Source organism: Lactuca virosa, chromosome 1 (genome assembly GCF_052849685.1).
Source record: "Lactuca virosa cultivar CGN04683 chromosome 1, Lactuca_virosa_CGN04683_v6, whole genome shotgun sequence".
Lineage (NCBI taxonomy): Eukaryota > Viridiplantae > Streptophyta > Magnoliopsida > Asterales > Asteraceae > Lactuca > Lactuca virosa.
This window is the reverse complement of record NC_136426.1, coordinates 302,321,184-302,337,999: the sequence shown is the minus strand read 5'-3', so window position 1 is coordinate 302,337,999 and position 16,816 is coordinate 302,321,184. Positions and strand designations below refer to the sequence as shown.

The following is a 16,816-nucleotide window of genomic DNA, read 5'->3' as shown; positions in this document are numbered from 1 at the left end:
GTTTTTTAATTGTTTGTAACTATTTTTTGATTTATATGAATATTATTTTATAATTTTAATTAAAAAAATTGTATGGTCCAAATTTGTTCTCAAATGTTATCGCGATAAGAAAATGTTATCGATTGAACGCTCCCATATATATATATATATATATATATATATATATATATATATATATATATACTAGTCGTTTACCAGCGCCAAACGCCGGGCGGCAAAGAGTTTATTTCGGAAGATAGTTTTAATGTGATGATTAGTTTCATTTAGACGTGAGCTATTCATTGCGGCCTTTTGGTAGACTATTTTGTATCGAATAGTTCATTTAAGCGGATAGTTTCTAGCTAGGTGCATACTCGTACAATACGGCAGAAATTGAGTATACATCTAGAATTTCATATAATAGTTCATACTTGATTTTACAATATATAAATTACAACAATTTGCAATCATGTAGCTTTGAATATTTATAACTTGTCCAATATATAAACTACACAAATCTGAAATCATGTTGCTTCATCTGCTAGCTCTGCATTAAACATCAAATGAACATATAAGATACATATTTCAAGAATTTGTAAAATAATAAGTTGTTGATTGTACCTTGTTAATCACATAAAACTTCTCTATACACAACGTTTGATATGTAGATTTCATCATTATCAAACGTTTTCTCCGGCTTTACTAATACTTTGGTATTGTCACGTGATATTCATCTGGACAACGCCACATAAAGTTGGACACGTGAGAATACCGATTCTGGTAGATAAACACCTACGTTTGGAATTGTTTGTCCTTGAGCTTTATTGATTGTCATAGAGAAACTAAACTGAATTGGAAACTGCTTTCTCAATCTGGTGTCATTACATAACTCATTTGAGGGATCAATATTTCGCAAAAGTATTACTGGGCACCCAGTTTTTAAACCAAGATAATTAGGGGGTACTAATAAAAAATTAAACTTAATAAAAGTTTAATACAAAATTTATCAAGAAACACGTAAAAATAAGATAAAAAAATGACGCCTAAAAACAATGGACTAATTGATAAATCTTTATTATAATTTTAATATATATTAGTTATAAAAATAAAACACGATTTTCTTGTCCAATATTGACCCATTTTAGAAGATATTTGAGAATATGAATGTCGTATTTGGCAAAAATTGTTTTTTTATAAAGTTGTTCTTTTATGTATTTATATGGCAGGCTATCTAAATAAATTAAATGCATGAAATAGCAAATATAGTTTCATTTAGTTTTTGTAAATATGATTGACAAATAACCATATTACAATATTATAATAGTTAAATCCAAGCCTTATGAGATTTTTCATATTATAATTTATAATTGTTACCTCCATCACATACCACCATTGACAACAAAACTTAGTCAAGGCAGCATGCTCAAACAATATTCATGTTATTTTTTGTCATATTAATAATTATTAAAAAAACATTCTAACAACAAGAAATCACCGGTTCTTTCAACTTGAGCCTCAACCCAACTATCCCATCAAAATTGTGTCACTTCAAAAAAAAAAGTAGGGATTGTCATAAATCTATGTAGCCCCTTAATAAAAACCTTTAAAAAGCGGTTTTATTCCTAGTTTACTCTTAAGTGTTTGTGTATATGCATAATGGAATTCACACAATGTGGTGATATTTTTACATCAAAAATATAAAACTAAAGAAAAAAAGAATCTTGTGAACCAAAATCAGTGCATTTAGTATCTTGTAATGATTATTAAAGACAAACTACATTATTTAACTTACTTTTGCGACTATATGACCAATTTGGGAATGGACGTTGTGGTGATCTTGTAGCAAATACCCCTTTTTTCACCTCTCAACCTTGTCTTACCTGCAACATTGTTGGATGTAGATTTTAAAAAGATAAAAAGATTGAGAGACTTAGTACAAGACATCTGATGGATGTTTCCAAAAGTTGTCAAGATTTATATTAAGATAAAAAAACATATGTGATCCAGAAATGGAAATACTCTTCAAGGCCTTCAATAGAAGATGGTGGGACCTACGATGTATCACATTTGTCACTTTAAAGTATCCTTCAAATTCAGCTTTTGGTGTATATTCCAAATCTTCTATATCTTCACCAACACACTGTAAGAAAACATTAAGAGTGAATATCATACATCAGAAAAGTAAAAAATCAGAAAGACAATAGCATGTAGATGTACAGTACACTTAAAGCTTAATAAGTTAAGATGTAATGCAATCTATGATTTGGCAGTCTGATATTCTTCAAGAATGAAACATGCTGTCCTGTAAAACATGGATACTCTAAAACTAATAGAATCAAAACATGCCAGAGTTTCTAAATGCATTTTTGAAAAGATAACAAAAATATACAGACCCCATTAACCAAGAAATTGAGGAAATGAAAGACCTTTTGAGTAGTCCAACCATATTATGGCACTCTTTGTTGATCCGAATTAATTGTACGTACAACCATCCGAAATCATGCGTGATCAGTAACTAATAACTATAATCTAGGATGCAAAAACGAAATTATGCCATGAATCCAAATGGAAAGTTTATAGTAATATTCAAGATATATAACATACATATAATGGCCAGACAAAAGAAACCCAAGGAAGTTATTATAGAAAATTAAGTCTATAGGGGCATTTTTGGCATTTCTCCCTGAGTTTAACGGTTTGAAAATGCAACAATATTTACGAACTATTTCATTAACCTCATGAACTATTGTGATTATGATATCAAATCAACACAAGATGAGATTGCATTGCAGGCGTAAAGCAAAAAAAAAAGAATAAGAAAAAAATTATACCTCTTTGTGAGATTGATGCAGCTATGGCGATCCTATTGTTTGTCTAAACAAATCCTGAACATAGCAAGTATATATATGAAACCAAACTAATGTTTGATAAAAGTAATTAGGCTAAATAAAAGTTTACCTGCCAACAAGCTTCTACTGTTCAGATCTTTGCTAAATGAATCGGAGATAGCCCATAATTGTGAAAGATTGAACTCATATGGATTTGTAACAACATGCATCCTTACGTTTATACTTACCTGCCTATGTTGGATGGATTTCATAACCAAAAAAGAAAAGTAGTGATAGTAATGAAACTGGAATATTGAACCTTAAATAACCTTGGTCATTGTTCCCCATTCATCATTGATCGGGATTTAGTCAGTGATATGAGAGCTCCTACCATCGCCCCATTCCCTTGATTAGGGAAAGAGTAAGTATGCGAGAGGCGGAGCAGGTTATGAACACCGGAAAAGTCAAAAAAGAAGAATACGTATATAGGAAAGCGATGAAATGGTGTAAGTGAGAAAAGTTGATTTTTGAGAAATATGTTTGAAATTATAGAAATAGGTGTTACAAATACGCATTTACTGAATTACTTGAGAAAAAGTTCGGTCCGGTATAAAGAGAATTGGAAAAAATTGCTTAGCAGAGAGACCTGTAGAGTAACAAAAAATTTAGAGAAACATAAATATTGATTCTTGAATCATGAGTGGTGAGTGTCGGGTGAACTGAGATATGGAAAAGTGCGACTCTAATGTTTACCTTGCAAAGTAGTCGCACGCAGGTAGGTTGCAGACTTCGATCGTCATAAGCTTAATATTATTGTACATGAGTTAATACCTATTGTACCTCTTAATTTTCAAAAAAGAGACAATATGTTTAATAATATAGTATATATATATATATATATATATATATATATATATATATATATATATATATATATGAGCTAGGTTCAAGTGTTTCTCACATTTATTGTGTGCTAAAATGCACAAATATTTATTATAATTTGTTAAATTTCGTTTTTTTTTTTTTAAATTTGCCTTTGACTATTTAATGGTCAATGGATGGTCAATGCTGGATAACCAATTTAGTTGATACGTGGCTTTTTAATGTTGTTTTAGGATGATTAGGCTTTACCACCGTCGAACTTAACCAACAGGTTACTTCCACCCAAATTCGATTCACTTCCTAAAAAGCTTCAACATCGATTTCTTTCCATCGATTTTTCATTTTAATTCACTACCTCGATTCCGCTCAACTTTTGATATGGATCTGCAACAAATTTACAAAGGATTTACCTGGCTCTTTCGATTGACTCTTTCTCCTTCTACTATCTCCGTATTCGGCTTAGTATCTATAATTTGTTTCTGAAATTCAAAGCTAGTTTTCTTACCAGGTTCACTAGTGGTTGTACCTTCGACGGTTAGGGTCAGGGGCACAAGCAAATTGGGATTTTTGTGTCGAAGCCTTTTAATTTTAGGGTAAATAGGTCAATTTCGCAACGATTAGCGTAGAATATCGTCATCGACTGTTAGTTGCTAATTCACTTTATGTTGGAATTGAAGAACCATAGTTGCTCGGAAACGTCACCGTCAAGCGGCTAACCAGAAGGTCCACAAACTGCCATGGACATGGACGTACTGCTCACTACTTCTCATCCTCCTCTCTTCGTAAAAAGTCTCAGCCCTCTATTCGGTCGGAACACGGTTCGTCGGGAGAAAAGCTCTGGATTCGTTTACGGGAGCCTATTGGCATAAAAGCCCTCAATTTTACACAAAAATTTTGGTTATGCCCGACGTCGGATTTTTTGTTCATTAATGCCATAAGGTACCAGAAAATTGGTTTAGTTTTGCCCATTGCCCGGCTACAACCGGGAACGAGGCAGCTGAGGATGCTGACTGGGTGCTGACGAGGTCTGTTTATGCAGATTTGGAGCTGACGAGCTGGTTCCACGTCATCCGCCTACATTGAGTAAAAATTTTGAAATAGATTAAATTACACGAATGGTCCCTATGGTTTAGAGTAATTTTCACGTTTGGTCCCTAACTTATTTTTTAACTCGGAAGATCCCTACTATTTGTTTTGTTATACGCTTGGTTCTTGTCTTACCTAAAAAAACTATTTTGCTCTTGATTTTTTAATTTATTTAAATAAACATATCCCCAACTCCACCCCTCACCTTACCTTACCTATACCAACTTTTTTTCTATTTAAATAATAGTCTTTTTAGGTAAGACAGTGACCAAACGCGTAACAAAAGCAAAAAATACGGACAAAGCGCATAACAAAAGCAAACAATAGGGACATTCTGAGTTAAAAAAATAAGTTACGTAGAAAGGCTCGAAGTGTGGTCTCTCCCCCTCAAAGCAAAGAACCTTACCACTAGACTAGCTACATTTCTATAAAAAGTTTCTTAAAAGATTATATTTAATATCTAAAACCTGCTATTTAATATTATTATTATTATAAATTTTATTATTTGTTATTTATTAATATTATTATTATTATATAAGATAAAAACCATGTTCCTTTAGGAACAATAACATTGGACCAACATTAATATATTTTTTTTGATCTGTGGGTTCAACCTCCTAGAACATATTTAATTATATATATAGGATCTGGCCAAGTTATGAACGGTAATATATGATTGACACTTATTTTTCATGGCTTCGTAGACGAACACCATTTTTATTTACCCTAAAATCGATTGGTGTCATCCTAAAATCGATTGGTGTCATGTATGTCTTGCACCACGGTACCTGCATTAACCTTTATGGAACGTGTCCTGCTTCGGGGGTGTTTGGTTTAGCTTTTCACAGCTCAAAAGTTTTTTTTGGAAAAGTTATAAAAAATCAGGTTTTTCTGACTTTTCCAAAAAGTTCATTTTCCTTGTATCAAAACTCCAAAAGTAACTTTTAAAATTAGATTTGCCAAACATTTTTTTTTTTTTTTTTGGAAAAAGAACTTTTAGCAGTAAAAAACTAAAAAAACTAAGCCAAAAACCCCTTCATCTTCCGATGGGTGTCCACCTACCGCCATCATCTGTTTCTGATGTCCACCCTTGCATTCAAAGAGAACTGTTCCTCTTTCCTCTTTTCTCTATCTCCACAAGATTTCTTCACTTCTGCATGTTATGAACAATTTCTCCTCTTAATGTATGTACATCCAAGTGTATCAAGCTGCTAAAATCTCACGATCCATACTCCCTCCAACATCATTGACATAATCGACTATCGTTTCAGTATTAAACCGCCTCTTTCAATATCGATTGTGGTTCCTAGGTAACTACGCTTTGATTTCGGATTCGAGGTAAGTGAAGTAAGCTAGATTTTCATCCGTGAGTTTTTCATCCCGCCATCAATTTTCATTATCCCACCCTTTGACCTTGTATGCAATTTTCAGGTTACAATTTGCTACAACTTTGGAAGCCACAAATCGAACACACTTATTCTCTAAAACGACGTGAAATCAATTTGTCTTCTTTTTTTATGTGTATGTTCGTGTCTGTTGCAATCTAGGGTTCGGTATTCTACCAAAGTCTTCATCTGGGTAACCTATTTCAATCTGTTTTTTGATATGTATGTTCATATATGTATCCTAAAGCATTGAGTGGTTTCCTTGAATGAAATATTAAGAGATAAATTTGAGATTGTTACAATGATTATTTCGTGTCTTTTGCAATCTTGGAGGTAATATGTGGTTGTTGTGATTTGATGTTTCTTCGCTACTTGCGTATTAGACACCCCAACTGTTTGGTAAAATGCCTGAAAGAAGGTTTTCATCTTTTTATAAAAATTAAATACTTCTCAGATAGGTGGAACTTCAAGTGGTGAGCAGCATTTGGGAAATTCAACTAATATAGAACTGCAACCCAGGATGTTATGCTTTGTCACTAGGTATGACCAAATAGATCCTTTTACTTGACTCCCTTATTCTTTTTTTAATCATTCTACATTTTTTTAGTTGATTTGGGGGATAAATTAATTTTATTTAGAGGACATTCTGATGCAAAAAGTTGCACTTCAGCTCGTATGATCAACATATATGACACGACTACAAATGTTTTCTACACTTTTGATGGTTAAAACTGATTTCAACTGAAGATCCCCTTTATAATTTACTTTCCATTCAACTGATAGGTTTTGTAACCAACTTCTTGCACCTAATTAAATTTGTGAAAAGACGGAACTACCCTTTCATTTGCAAAAAAAAAATACAAAAACTGAATTACCGTTGCTAATTCTTCACGGAGCTAGTGGTGACAGTTTGTGGAAATGAAATTTTTTGTGAGTTTTTTTTTTTTGTTGCTTTAGGTTGCCAGATGGATCTTTGATGGAAATTACCAATGTGTATCCCTCATATGCAATTTATGACTACCCAAAAGATCTTTTTGAATGTGTATGTTTAACTTTAAGATAATATTCCTATAGTTTATGACATTCTAAGTGTCAATTATTAATATAATTTATATCTTATAATAATGTCTAATTGTTCAGGTTAAATCAGATAAACCTTATGTGTGGCCCACAAAGTAGACTCCTAAGGTATCAAATCCATATTGTTTTAGCTGGAGTCATCCGAATTTGAAACGGACTAGCTTTGGAAGATTAACAAAAAGGATATGTTGTTAATCAGGTACTCTTTTCTTGTTTTTTTTTTATCTAATTGTAAAGCAAATTACAAAAGTTTTCCTTTTTTAACTTTTTTGGTAATTTGTTGTATCACATATGGACCACTACTTACAAAAATAAAGCAATCTCAAAAACTTTGGATATTGTTTGTAACTCACACAATCAGGTAAATCTACTTTCCAGTTGACCTGATACTATATATACTTTATTATAACTGGTTCTTCATATTTTGTTTTGGTAGCCGTTATTTATAGTAGCATCTTATTCCGTATAAAACATCGACCTTTTTTTCATATTTGCATCAAACACCCTAAAAGCTAATGGACAGATGTAAAACTATTACTTACAAGAATGATGCAGCTATGTCTCACCATTGCAGGTAAAATTAATGTTTTTTATAAATGACAATTAAGATACGTGATTATATGCAAACGTACAAAACTCTTACTTATTCATTTAGGGAATAAAGGAAAATTGAAGACATTTAAGAAGGTTGGATACGATGTTGGCAGGTAAAGGAGGAAGCATGGAGAAAATGTGATGTACCTTTAATTTTGAAGTTAATGGATTTAATTGGAAGTCTAAAGAAGTTTATATCATCATTTTATTTAATTACATTAACGAAAAAGGACAAAATGGTCATATATTCTGATGTTGCTTTCCCTATTTTGAAAAATGTTTGCTTCTTATGTTTTTGGATTTAAAGTGTTCATACGCATGTTTTGTTTTGATGATTTTTTTAAGATTGATAATAACAAATCTAAACAAATTTAACCGACACAAATCAAAATCCCTAACCCATGCGGAGCATGGGAAACCTTTCTAGTTATTATTATTATTATTTATATATGTATTTATAAATTTAAAATCGTATTTAAGTAAATATATTTTTATATGTATTTACATGTATAAATATGTATATATAAACACGTTTATACGTATTTTTATATAATGTGTTGTTATTATTATTATTATTATTATGATTATTATTATATATATATATATATATATATATATATATATAATAATAATAATAAAAATGCATTTATATATAAATACGTATAAAAGTGCAATTATATATACATATTTATACATAAATACACTTAAAAACACATTTGTATGTATGTAAATATATAAATACGTATAAAAACGTATTTATACAAATACGTTTTTAAATGTTTACATACTTTTTTAAATACATAAATACGCTTTTTAAATATATAAATACCCTTAAAGTATATTTATACCTTTAAAACACACTTTTTACCTTTAAAAATATATTTAAACATATATGTATATTAAATAATAACATATATGTATATTAAAACATACTTTTTACCCTTAAAAACACATTTAAAAACATATTTAAACATATATGTATATTAAATAATAACATAATTGTAGATATTATATTTAATTCCTAAGGAAATATTTCTAGAAAACATACCTAGGTTAATGGTTAAGCCATTAGTTTTTTAATTGGGATACCCAGGTTCGATTGTTGTTGCACCCTACTTCTTTTTCTTATTTCAATCCATAGTTATTATATATATTTTGTGAGTTTTAAAACTATAAAATTCAGTCCAGCTCAGTTGTTGAAGTCGTAGATGGAGAAATTGGAGACCCTGGTTTGAATCCTTTTAGCCCTACTTTTTTATGAAAGTTCATGCTGAAAATTGAACTAAGTTACCGGTATTTGAGGCATTAATGAACAAAAAATCCGACTTCGGAAATAACCGATATTTTTGTGTAAAATTAAGGGCTTTTATGATAATAACCCTTTTTGTTTGTAACATTTTTCTGGGTCCTCTGTATTCTCTCCTTCTCCACACAGATTTAGGTGAGAACAAAAATTTATTCTTTTTCTGATCGTGGGTCTTGATCAATGTATTTAAAACACACCAGGTATCACAAAAGTTGTGTTCTATATTGTCTTTAAGGGAGGAGGGAGTTATTCCCTCCCAACCCACTGACACATCACATTTTCTCTTTTATTTTTCTTTATATTTCCCAACCAACAACACACATAAATCCTATCTTTATGAACCCATTCAACCCATTCAATTAAAAAAAAATACAAAACAACTAAGGTATAAGTTTTAAAAAACATGGTAGAAGAGAAATTGAGAGAGAGAGAGAGAGAGAGAGAGAAAGTAGATAGAGATGATGAAGTGGGTTAGTGAAACCAATTAAACAACTCGTTGAAGCGGGAGTGGTACCGGCGGTAACTCTATTGCTATTTAAGATTTTACATTGATTGTTTTGTATTTTTTTTTAATTGAATGGGTTGAGTGGTTTCATAAAGATTGGGTTTCCGTGTGTTGTGGGTTGGAAAAAATGAAGATAAATAAAAAAGAAAAAGTGACGTGACAGTGAGTTCAGTGGGTTGGAAGGTAATGACTCCTTCCTCCCTAATCAATCAATGTCTATAAAGTAGATAGTTATTTGAACAAGATTTCCACTCTTTGGAAGAACAATCTAATAGTTGCTTGATTTACATGATGCAGTGATAGTAGCTTTCAGTTGTGACGGATCAGAACACCAAACTAGAAAGAAACATCAACATATTAGGTTCGGAACTAAATAAACCATCTGCTGGTAAATACATATTTCTTTAGCTTAATTATTTCCATTATGTTAAAGAATATTCTTTAGTAGATAATTTATCGAGTTTATTTCATGAAATTTAGTCAACGGTGCTGAGACTACTTTAAAAATGGAGGAAAGAAGGGTACTAATGTACAATGAAATGGTTGGAAAAAACCTTTCAACTTTTCACTTCTGACCCCAATATATCAAAGGTGTGATCTTTTCATTTGGGTTTGACTTTTTCTCTAAAATTGGAAGTTTGACTTTTATCTTTTGTCAAAAAGAGTGTATAAGATTGCTTATAAATGTGAATCTTAAATGGAATTGCAGTTGGCTACTCTTACGGGCATACATACAAAGTTCTTTACCTTGCAATCTCACTTGATGGACAAGTAATCTTATGATATAATGATGATTAATCGTTAATTTTCATGGTGTTTTTGAAAATAATTATGCTTTTTCGTTTGAAAATGGACAGATTGTGTGACGCTGTTAAACTTTATCTTTAACTGGTTATGAAGACGATTGTGACTCCAGCTGGAGATGAAACACTTAGATTTTGGAATGCAATTCCTTCTCCTAAATCGGAGGCAAACCACGTCAGCTTGTAACCTGGTTGACCGGTCAAGTGGTCAGAATTGTAACAAACTGGAAACACAGTGTCAAATTTGAGACAAAAAATACAGTATCAAATTAGAATTTTGGTGTAAACTGAATGTCCTTTTTGCTATTTACCCAAAGAGTTAAATTCAAGTTTAAAATTACATGAATTGGTTGAGCTCTTACAAAAGTATATGAGAAACCACACATGTAAACATATTATTAGTTCTATTTATAACGACACAATTTGTAATTGAATTTATGAATGGACTTCGTTATATAGAACAATGAGAGTGTAATTAGAGCATCATCTTTTGGAAGAACACATATACATTAAGCTGATTTTGGTTTCTAATGTGTTGTGAAAAAGAACTTATTGGTTATTGGTCATAGCTTATGACTGAAAGGAGACACCATAAGAAGAAAGAGTTGACAATTTAGAAGCTAAAAATGTTAGATTTATTCAAGTTTATTGGGCTAAACATTGGAAGTGGAGTATTGGGGTAACATTTAGAAGGCATTTCTAGAAATGAAAATTTATTGAATATTATTTTTGTAGATTTATTCGATTCATCAATGTACCAACTTTTCATTCAATATATTAAAAATAATAATAATAATAATAAATTAAAAAAATTCTTTTAAACTTCTGACCATTTAAACCCGCGCTAATGATGCAGGTGACCTTCATCTAGTCTAGTTACAATAATATAGATGGATCCACTAAATGCATTAACAATTCTAATTTTGGTGTATGTGATTGTTTCTTTATAATTCAAGAACATATAATTTTCCTTGGGCTACTTTCCAAAACTAAAAACAAAAACTAAATGAAATTAATAATTGAAGAACATATGTTTTAATGATTATTCGATTCCAGACATATCATCCTTAACCCCTTTCCATTTCCTCATTCTCAAACAAGAATAAAGTATTGGTGGAAAATCTCAAAACCACAAAAACCAAATGAAAATGAAAAATCAAAAAGCAAAAAGCGACAAAAAGAACCAAAACAAAACATTTGGAATTAGAGACCCATCCTTTGTTCTCGTTTCCATTTCTTTTCATCTTTGAAGATTTTGATATCCCAACTCCTTCCTTCCATAACTCTCCAACTGCCCAACTGCATTTCAATGATAATAAATAATTTATTTAAATACCACTTTCAAGAAAAGTTAAAACATTCACACCATGTTTGGTTTCCTAACAATCATTTTTTTGACAAACAACCAAAATCCGAAATATGATGGTGATTCTTTTCGACAAGTTATTTAAAAAGATACTTTATAAATAGTTAAATAGGCTATGACTGTCAGGATAATGACCGGCCATAATTATTAAAAGATAGTTGAAAAACATTTTTATGATTCATACTCCTTCAATGGTTTCAACTCATTTGCCATGTCCGCTTTATGGTTTTTGATTTTATATTTACGTTTGAAATATGAGATTTTTCAGGGTATGTGACCATGCATGTCGCTTTAATGAATATTAATGCTCCCTCGTAAGTGAAAGTTAAAGATGAAAAGGTTGTCATGAGGCCAAAATAAATTGGAAACCTTATTGAAGATTTATATCAACAAAATTGAATTTCAATATGAGAATCATAATTTAAGATATGGGAAAAGTAAATCCTCGATGTCGATTGATCCTATTGATATCCAGAAAAGTCGTGACAGAGAATTCCACACTCCACAAAAAAACAAAAAAACAAAAAAAACTATGAGAGTGAAGATTGAAGAGAGTAGTACCTTTTGGAACACAAATAGGTGGTTCTTCAAAAAGAGAAAGAGAGAGCTGTTTAAAAGCAAGCCCAATATCAAACAAGATCAAACCAGATAACGGATCAATGACCTTAATACCCTTCACAGGCAACCAAAGAAAAAGCTCTTCTTGAGACAAACCTTCCAAACCAATGAGTCCGCCATAGCTCAGGTTAGCCCTGACAACACTCTCAAAGAACACCCTGTTCTCAAACTTGGCCTCACACGGCTCTTCCAAATAAACTTGCAGATAGTCATTTTGGTCAAGATCATATGACTTCACATTTTGTGGGAAGAGCCCTGCTGGTAACCCTCTACTCCGCAGGAGATCATGGATTGAATTGCAGGTGGTAAGGGGTAGAATTGGAAGAAAAAGAAAAAAATATAAAGATAGAATGAGTGTATGCATAGGCAGGTAGTAATGGTGGGGTGTTGATGCCATTGTTTTTTGTTATGTTTTGTGGTGAGGTATTTTGATGTTTTTATTTTGAAAAGAGAAGAACAAGAAAGAAAGAGTTTGAAAGGGTCAAGTTTGTCACGAAGGTAGGGTCCAATTCACGTTAAAAGATAAATTACTAACCGTGTTTCCCTTAATACCCTTTTAAGGATTTTAAAATAGCAAAATCATAAAGATGATTATATTGTGGTGGGTTTTTCAACAAAATATTCAATTTTCATGTATATCATAAAATGACAACAAATATCTTAGTGACTACTATGATTGCTGTTAGAGCAAGAAAATTTAACGAATGAGTTGGTATTTTGATCAAATAGTTAGAAAGACTTAAATGTTTTATATCCATATTCTTATATAACTATAACTGAAGCGTAATTTTGCTGAGTTGTCGAAAGCTCGAAATTTCTAGGCCACGTGACATGTCTAATGCAACACTATTTGCAAAAAACAGCTTCTAGTAAGGGTTTGTCGACTTTTCAATCGATTTGAAGAGACTCTCCGTTAGGATGCGGTTACTGGTTCTTACGGGTGTTGTTTTGAGCTTTTCATATGTCTTTCAATTTATTGTGCTTTGAAACGATATTGTAAACGGTTGGGTTGTTCAGCTGCTCAAGACCTAATGATGATGTTTGTTGTCTGCATAAATTACACATGCGGTATATCAATTGTAGGTTTAATTGCTGTTAGATATAGCTGTTAAAATTGATGTATTAGTGACTTGAATGTTGTTGTCGACAGTTTGAAGTTCAAGGGATGTGTTGTTTGTTTGTGGAAACAACATGTTTACTTGAAGTCGTCTGAATTGAACAATAATAATATCATATTATTGGACGAGAAGTTATTGACTCTCATGGACAAGTTGTATATGTTTTGTTTGCTTTGGTATAGTTTTTTAAGTTTCTTTTGTTTTTTGTGATAATGTTAGGGGAACTGTATCTCGACAAGCATCAAGAAGGCTTTAGTTTGCAAGTTGAAGGATTGTTGAAGTAGGGAAGTGTGTATTTTTTTTAAAGTCTTTATTGCTAATAATCTTGCCCATTTAAAAATGATAGATCATAGATTTAAATTAACCTTTCACAAGAATGCGTATGTTAAGGCCAAGATATCAAGCTTCTCTCATGGTGTCCACTCTTTTTTGTTTTGCCAAGTTTGGAGACATTATTTCACGTCATGCTGGGGAGGAGTGTGCAATTGATAAGATGGCTTTCATATCGGAAACAAAATTGGTCTTATACTTGTGTTGTGTATCTTAACATTTCTGAATTACTTGGTGTTTCGTTTTGTAGATGTCATTGGTGTATTGACAGGGTATACCGACTTGATGCTTAGCATGAAGGATGATCAGTCTACTAAGAGGGTGTCGTTTGAATTAGAAGATCTTTAGGATCTTTAAGTAAGACATAATTATGTAAATTTGCTTGGATAGAAATTTGTAACATCTATTTTCCAGGAATGCTTTTTCCAAGTTTAATTATTTAAATCTAAGTTTTGGGGGTTTTGGCTTTCCCATGACGTGGTAATGGAATGACCACGACATGGCATCCTTGGTTCAAAGAACGGGCATTCGCGGGACACAACGATGTGGCAAGGCATTGGCCACGACGTGTTGACGGGTATTATGGCAAACCCTAGATTTTCGGGCCTTGAGCACTATTTAAAGGATGTGATGTCTATGGTTTCCTCCCCCATCCGCCTTCATCAACTCCAAAGAGCCATTGATAAACCCTAACCCCTTTTTGCATGCTTTTGGCTCATCTTTATTGATTTCGTGATCTTGGGAGGAAGAAGAATGAGCTCTTTGTACTTGGATTCAACAGGCAACTTATTTTTACTCCTTGTGTGCATCTTCTATACTCTTTGTAATTCCAGAAGCTTCCAACTTTTTGGTTCCTTCTTCATAGATCTAGGTTATTTAGCATGTTTGGGTTCATAGTTGAGATTTGAATGGTTGAATGAGATAAAGGTTGCAACTTTATGACTCACCATGGTCCCTTGAGCATCTTATTTTCTGGATCTAGAAGTTGGTTGAGTTTTGAGAGCTTTGCATGTGATTTTGTACATTTTCTCATCTTTTTAACCTAGTTGGGTGAAGGACATATATGGGTCATGCATGTCTATGAAGTTTGGATTTTTATGGACGATTAGCGTCCCAAGAAGCTTACTGGAAAGTTTGAGCAAATGGCTTAATGGATTAAGGATTCAATCTATCAAGTTGTCCAAATGTAGTAGCCACGACGTGGCAAGAGAGTTACCCCGACGTAGTGAAGGGAAACTTCACGACTGTCTTATCTGGAAGCTTCTACGACGTGGTGGCATGCTTGCTACGAAGTGGTATTGGATTTTGATCATGACTGAGTTGGATAGCCACGACGTAGCCATGGTTTGGCCACGATGTAGAGACCATTGACCGTTGACTTCTTGAACTAGTTGACTTTTGGTCAAATTGCTAGTTTAGAGTGTAGAATAGGTCTGGTGGTAGGTGTTTCGTTAAGTGGAATTGTAGCACTAGGTTCTTGACTTTGTGAGCTGTGGTTTATTTGATTTCGAGAGTGAGGTGAGTTTTCTCACTATACTATGTAGGACACTAGGTGTTGTATGTGCTTGTTGTCTTTGTAACTCCTGATGTATGTTGCATGAAAGTCCATGGGAAAGTCTATGACAATTACATGAGTGTTGTAAGACTACGAATTATTCCAATAACATTCACTTGGGATGAAATAGGTCCGTTGGATGATATAGGCTATTGCAAGAGTGGTTGTAAGTATAGGATTTGTCCCATAGCCTTCACTTGGGATGAAATATGCTCAATGGTTGAAATAGACCGTGTTGCATGTTATGGTTATGTATGGTATGCGCTATTTTAGGGAACTCATTGAGCTTTGTGCTTATGGTTTCTTGTTTTAAATGTTTCATTATCAGAGTGAAGATTGAAGAGAGTATTTCCTTTTGAAACACAAATAGGTGGTTCTTCAAAAAGAGAAGGAGAAATGTCTATTCGCGATCAAGAGTATTGATAAGACGGTTACTCTTTTCGACAGAAATGTGATCATTACTGAGAATTGCTTTTCCATGTGGCACGTATCAGACGGTGATTTTCTAAACGGTTTATTCCACATGTTCTTCTTTTATTGGCCAACGATTCAAATTTCTCAGAGGCGCATATTTCATTTCATTTAAACATATTTCGCGATTCATTGGTTATACACTTCTCAAATTTTTCTCGATCGCCTAATTCTCTCTACATTCAATGTTCTCCTTATATTTAAGTTTAATCTTTGCAATGGCTGATGTCGATAAGCTTTCTACTGCCTACGATTAGTCTACAATTCATCAATTGAAGATCCTATCAAAAAATTATCAGATGAATACAAATGCGACAAAGTATCCACAAGGGTTACAAATGTTGGTTCGTTGCTTATTTGATTTAGTGCTCAACTATGTCTTGACTGCTGTCAAGTTTATTCTAATGAAATGGTTAGTAGTTGCGTGTTCTACGTCAATCTACAATAGAGAGAGAGAGATGTGATTACTTTTGAGGTTACTAGCAAACAAAAACGTGTTCTGACTAAACAATGTTTTGCCTAATTACATAATTTAAATCTTTCTCAAGAACCTATTATTCCAACTACCGAGCAAATTATTTCCATGTGCAATGTAACAATTGAGAATTTTCCATTGTTAATTGTACCTAGGAGTTAGGTTCGACTCATAAAGACAAAAACTTCCCACATCGAAGGATAATATGGAAAGTTGAATCGGAAATAAAGTAATCAAAAAGTTAAAATGGTTAGCGTATTTGGAAAATACGTGACCTAATGATCCCAAAAATTAAAAGCGTCGAGAAAATCTAACTCTGATTGGAAGAGTTATGATTTATGACGAATAGAAACCAACCACATTAACAACGCTATTGACGTCAAAAATAGCAAAAACAGAAGGGTTGAGTTTCGGCTAACACTACAAAAACGAAAT

General features: G+C 32.5%; 1 protein-coding gene and 2 long non-coding RNA genes across 15 annotated transcripts; 1 reads left to right on the top strand and 2 right to left on the bottom strand.

Annotated features, from left to right (window-relative positions):
- Window positions 1–390: 390 nt before the first annotated feature.
- LOC145109862 (uncharacterized) lies at window positions 391–3,612 on the bottom strand. 4 transcript variants are annotated; one of them, XR_013709280.1, is made up of 8 exons: window positions 3,561–3,612; window positions 3,137–3,453; window positions 2,938–3,059; window positions 2,811–2,864; window positions 1,999–2,119; window positions 1,772–1,859; window positions 601–851; window positions 391–526 (listed from the first exon to the last, which is right to left on the bottom strand). It is a non-coding gene; the product is annotated as an uncharacterized LOC145109862 (long non-coding RNA). The 4 variants fall into 4 exon arrangements; XR_013709289.1 differs by having other exon boundaries at window positions 2,938–3,055; XR_013709278.1 differs by having other exon boundaries at window positions 2,938–3,453.
- A 2,221-nt stretch (window positions 3,613–5,833) lies between these two features.
- On the top strand, window positions 5,834–10,794 carry LOC145167575 (uncharacterized). Of its 10 annotated transcripts, none has more exons than XR_013741259.1 (11): window positions 5,834–6,113; window positions 6,207–6,700; window positions 7,118–7,202; window positions 7,301–7,439; window positions 7,558–7,601; window positions 7,753–7,814; window positions 7,905–7,947; window positions 9,943–10,033; window positions 10,126–10,236; window positions 10,355–10,416; window positions 10,503–10,794. It is a non-coding gene; the product is annotated as an uncharacterized LOC145167575 (long non-coding RNA). The 10 variants fall into 10 exon arrangements; XR_013741257.1 differs by having other exon boundaries at window positions 7,896–7,947; XR_013741254.1 differs by having other exon boundaries at window positions 6,207–6,493; window positions 6,615–6,700; window positions 7,558–7,947.
- Window positions 10,795–11,438: 644 nt separating this feature from the next.
- LOC145109852 (uncharacterized) lies at window positions 11,439–12,927 on the bottom strand. Its single transcript, XM_079046984.1, has 2 exons — window positions 12,376–12,927; window positions 11,439–11,747 (listed from the first exon to the last, which is right to left on the bottom strand). Exons 1-2 carry the CDS (start codon window positions 12,827–12,829, stop codon window positions 11,689–11,691), a joined length of 513 nt encoding a protein of 170 aa, XP_078903110.1. The 5' UTR covers window positions 12,830–12,927; the 3' UTR covers window positions 11,439–11,688.
- Between the last annotated feature and the right edge of the window lie 3,889 nt (window positions 12,928–16,816).

What these genes read in the sequence shown, in the direction of transcription:
- LOC145109852 (XM_079046984.1), bottom strand. Translation starts at nt 12,829, where the DNA reads ATGGCATCAACACCCCACCATTACTACCTGCCTATGCATACACTCATT. An exon ending in ACCTATTTGTGTTCCAAAAG is followed by an intron (nt 11,748 to 12,375) that starts GTACTACTCTCT and finishes ATTGAAATGCAG; the next exon opens with TTGGGCAGTTGGAGAGTTAT.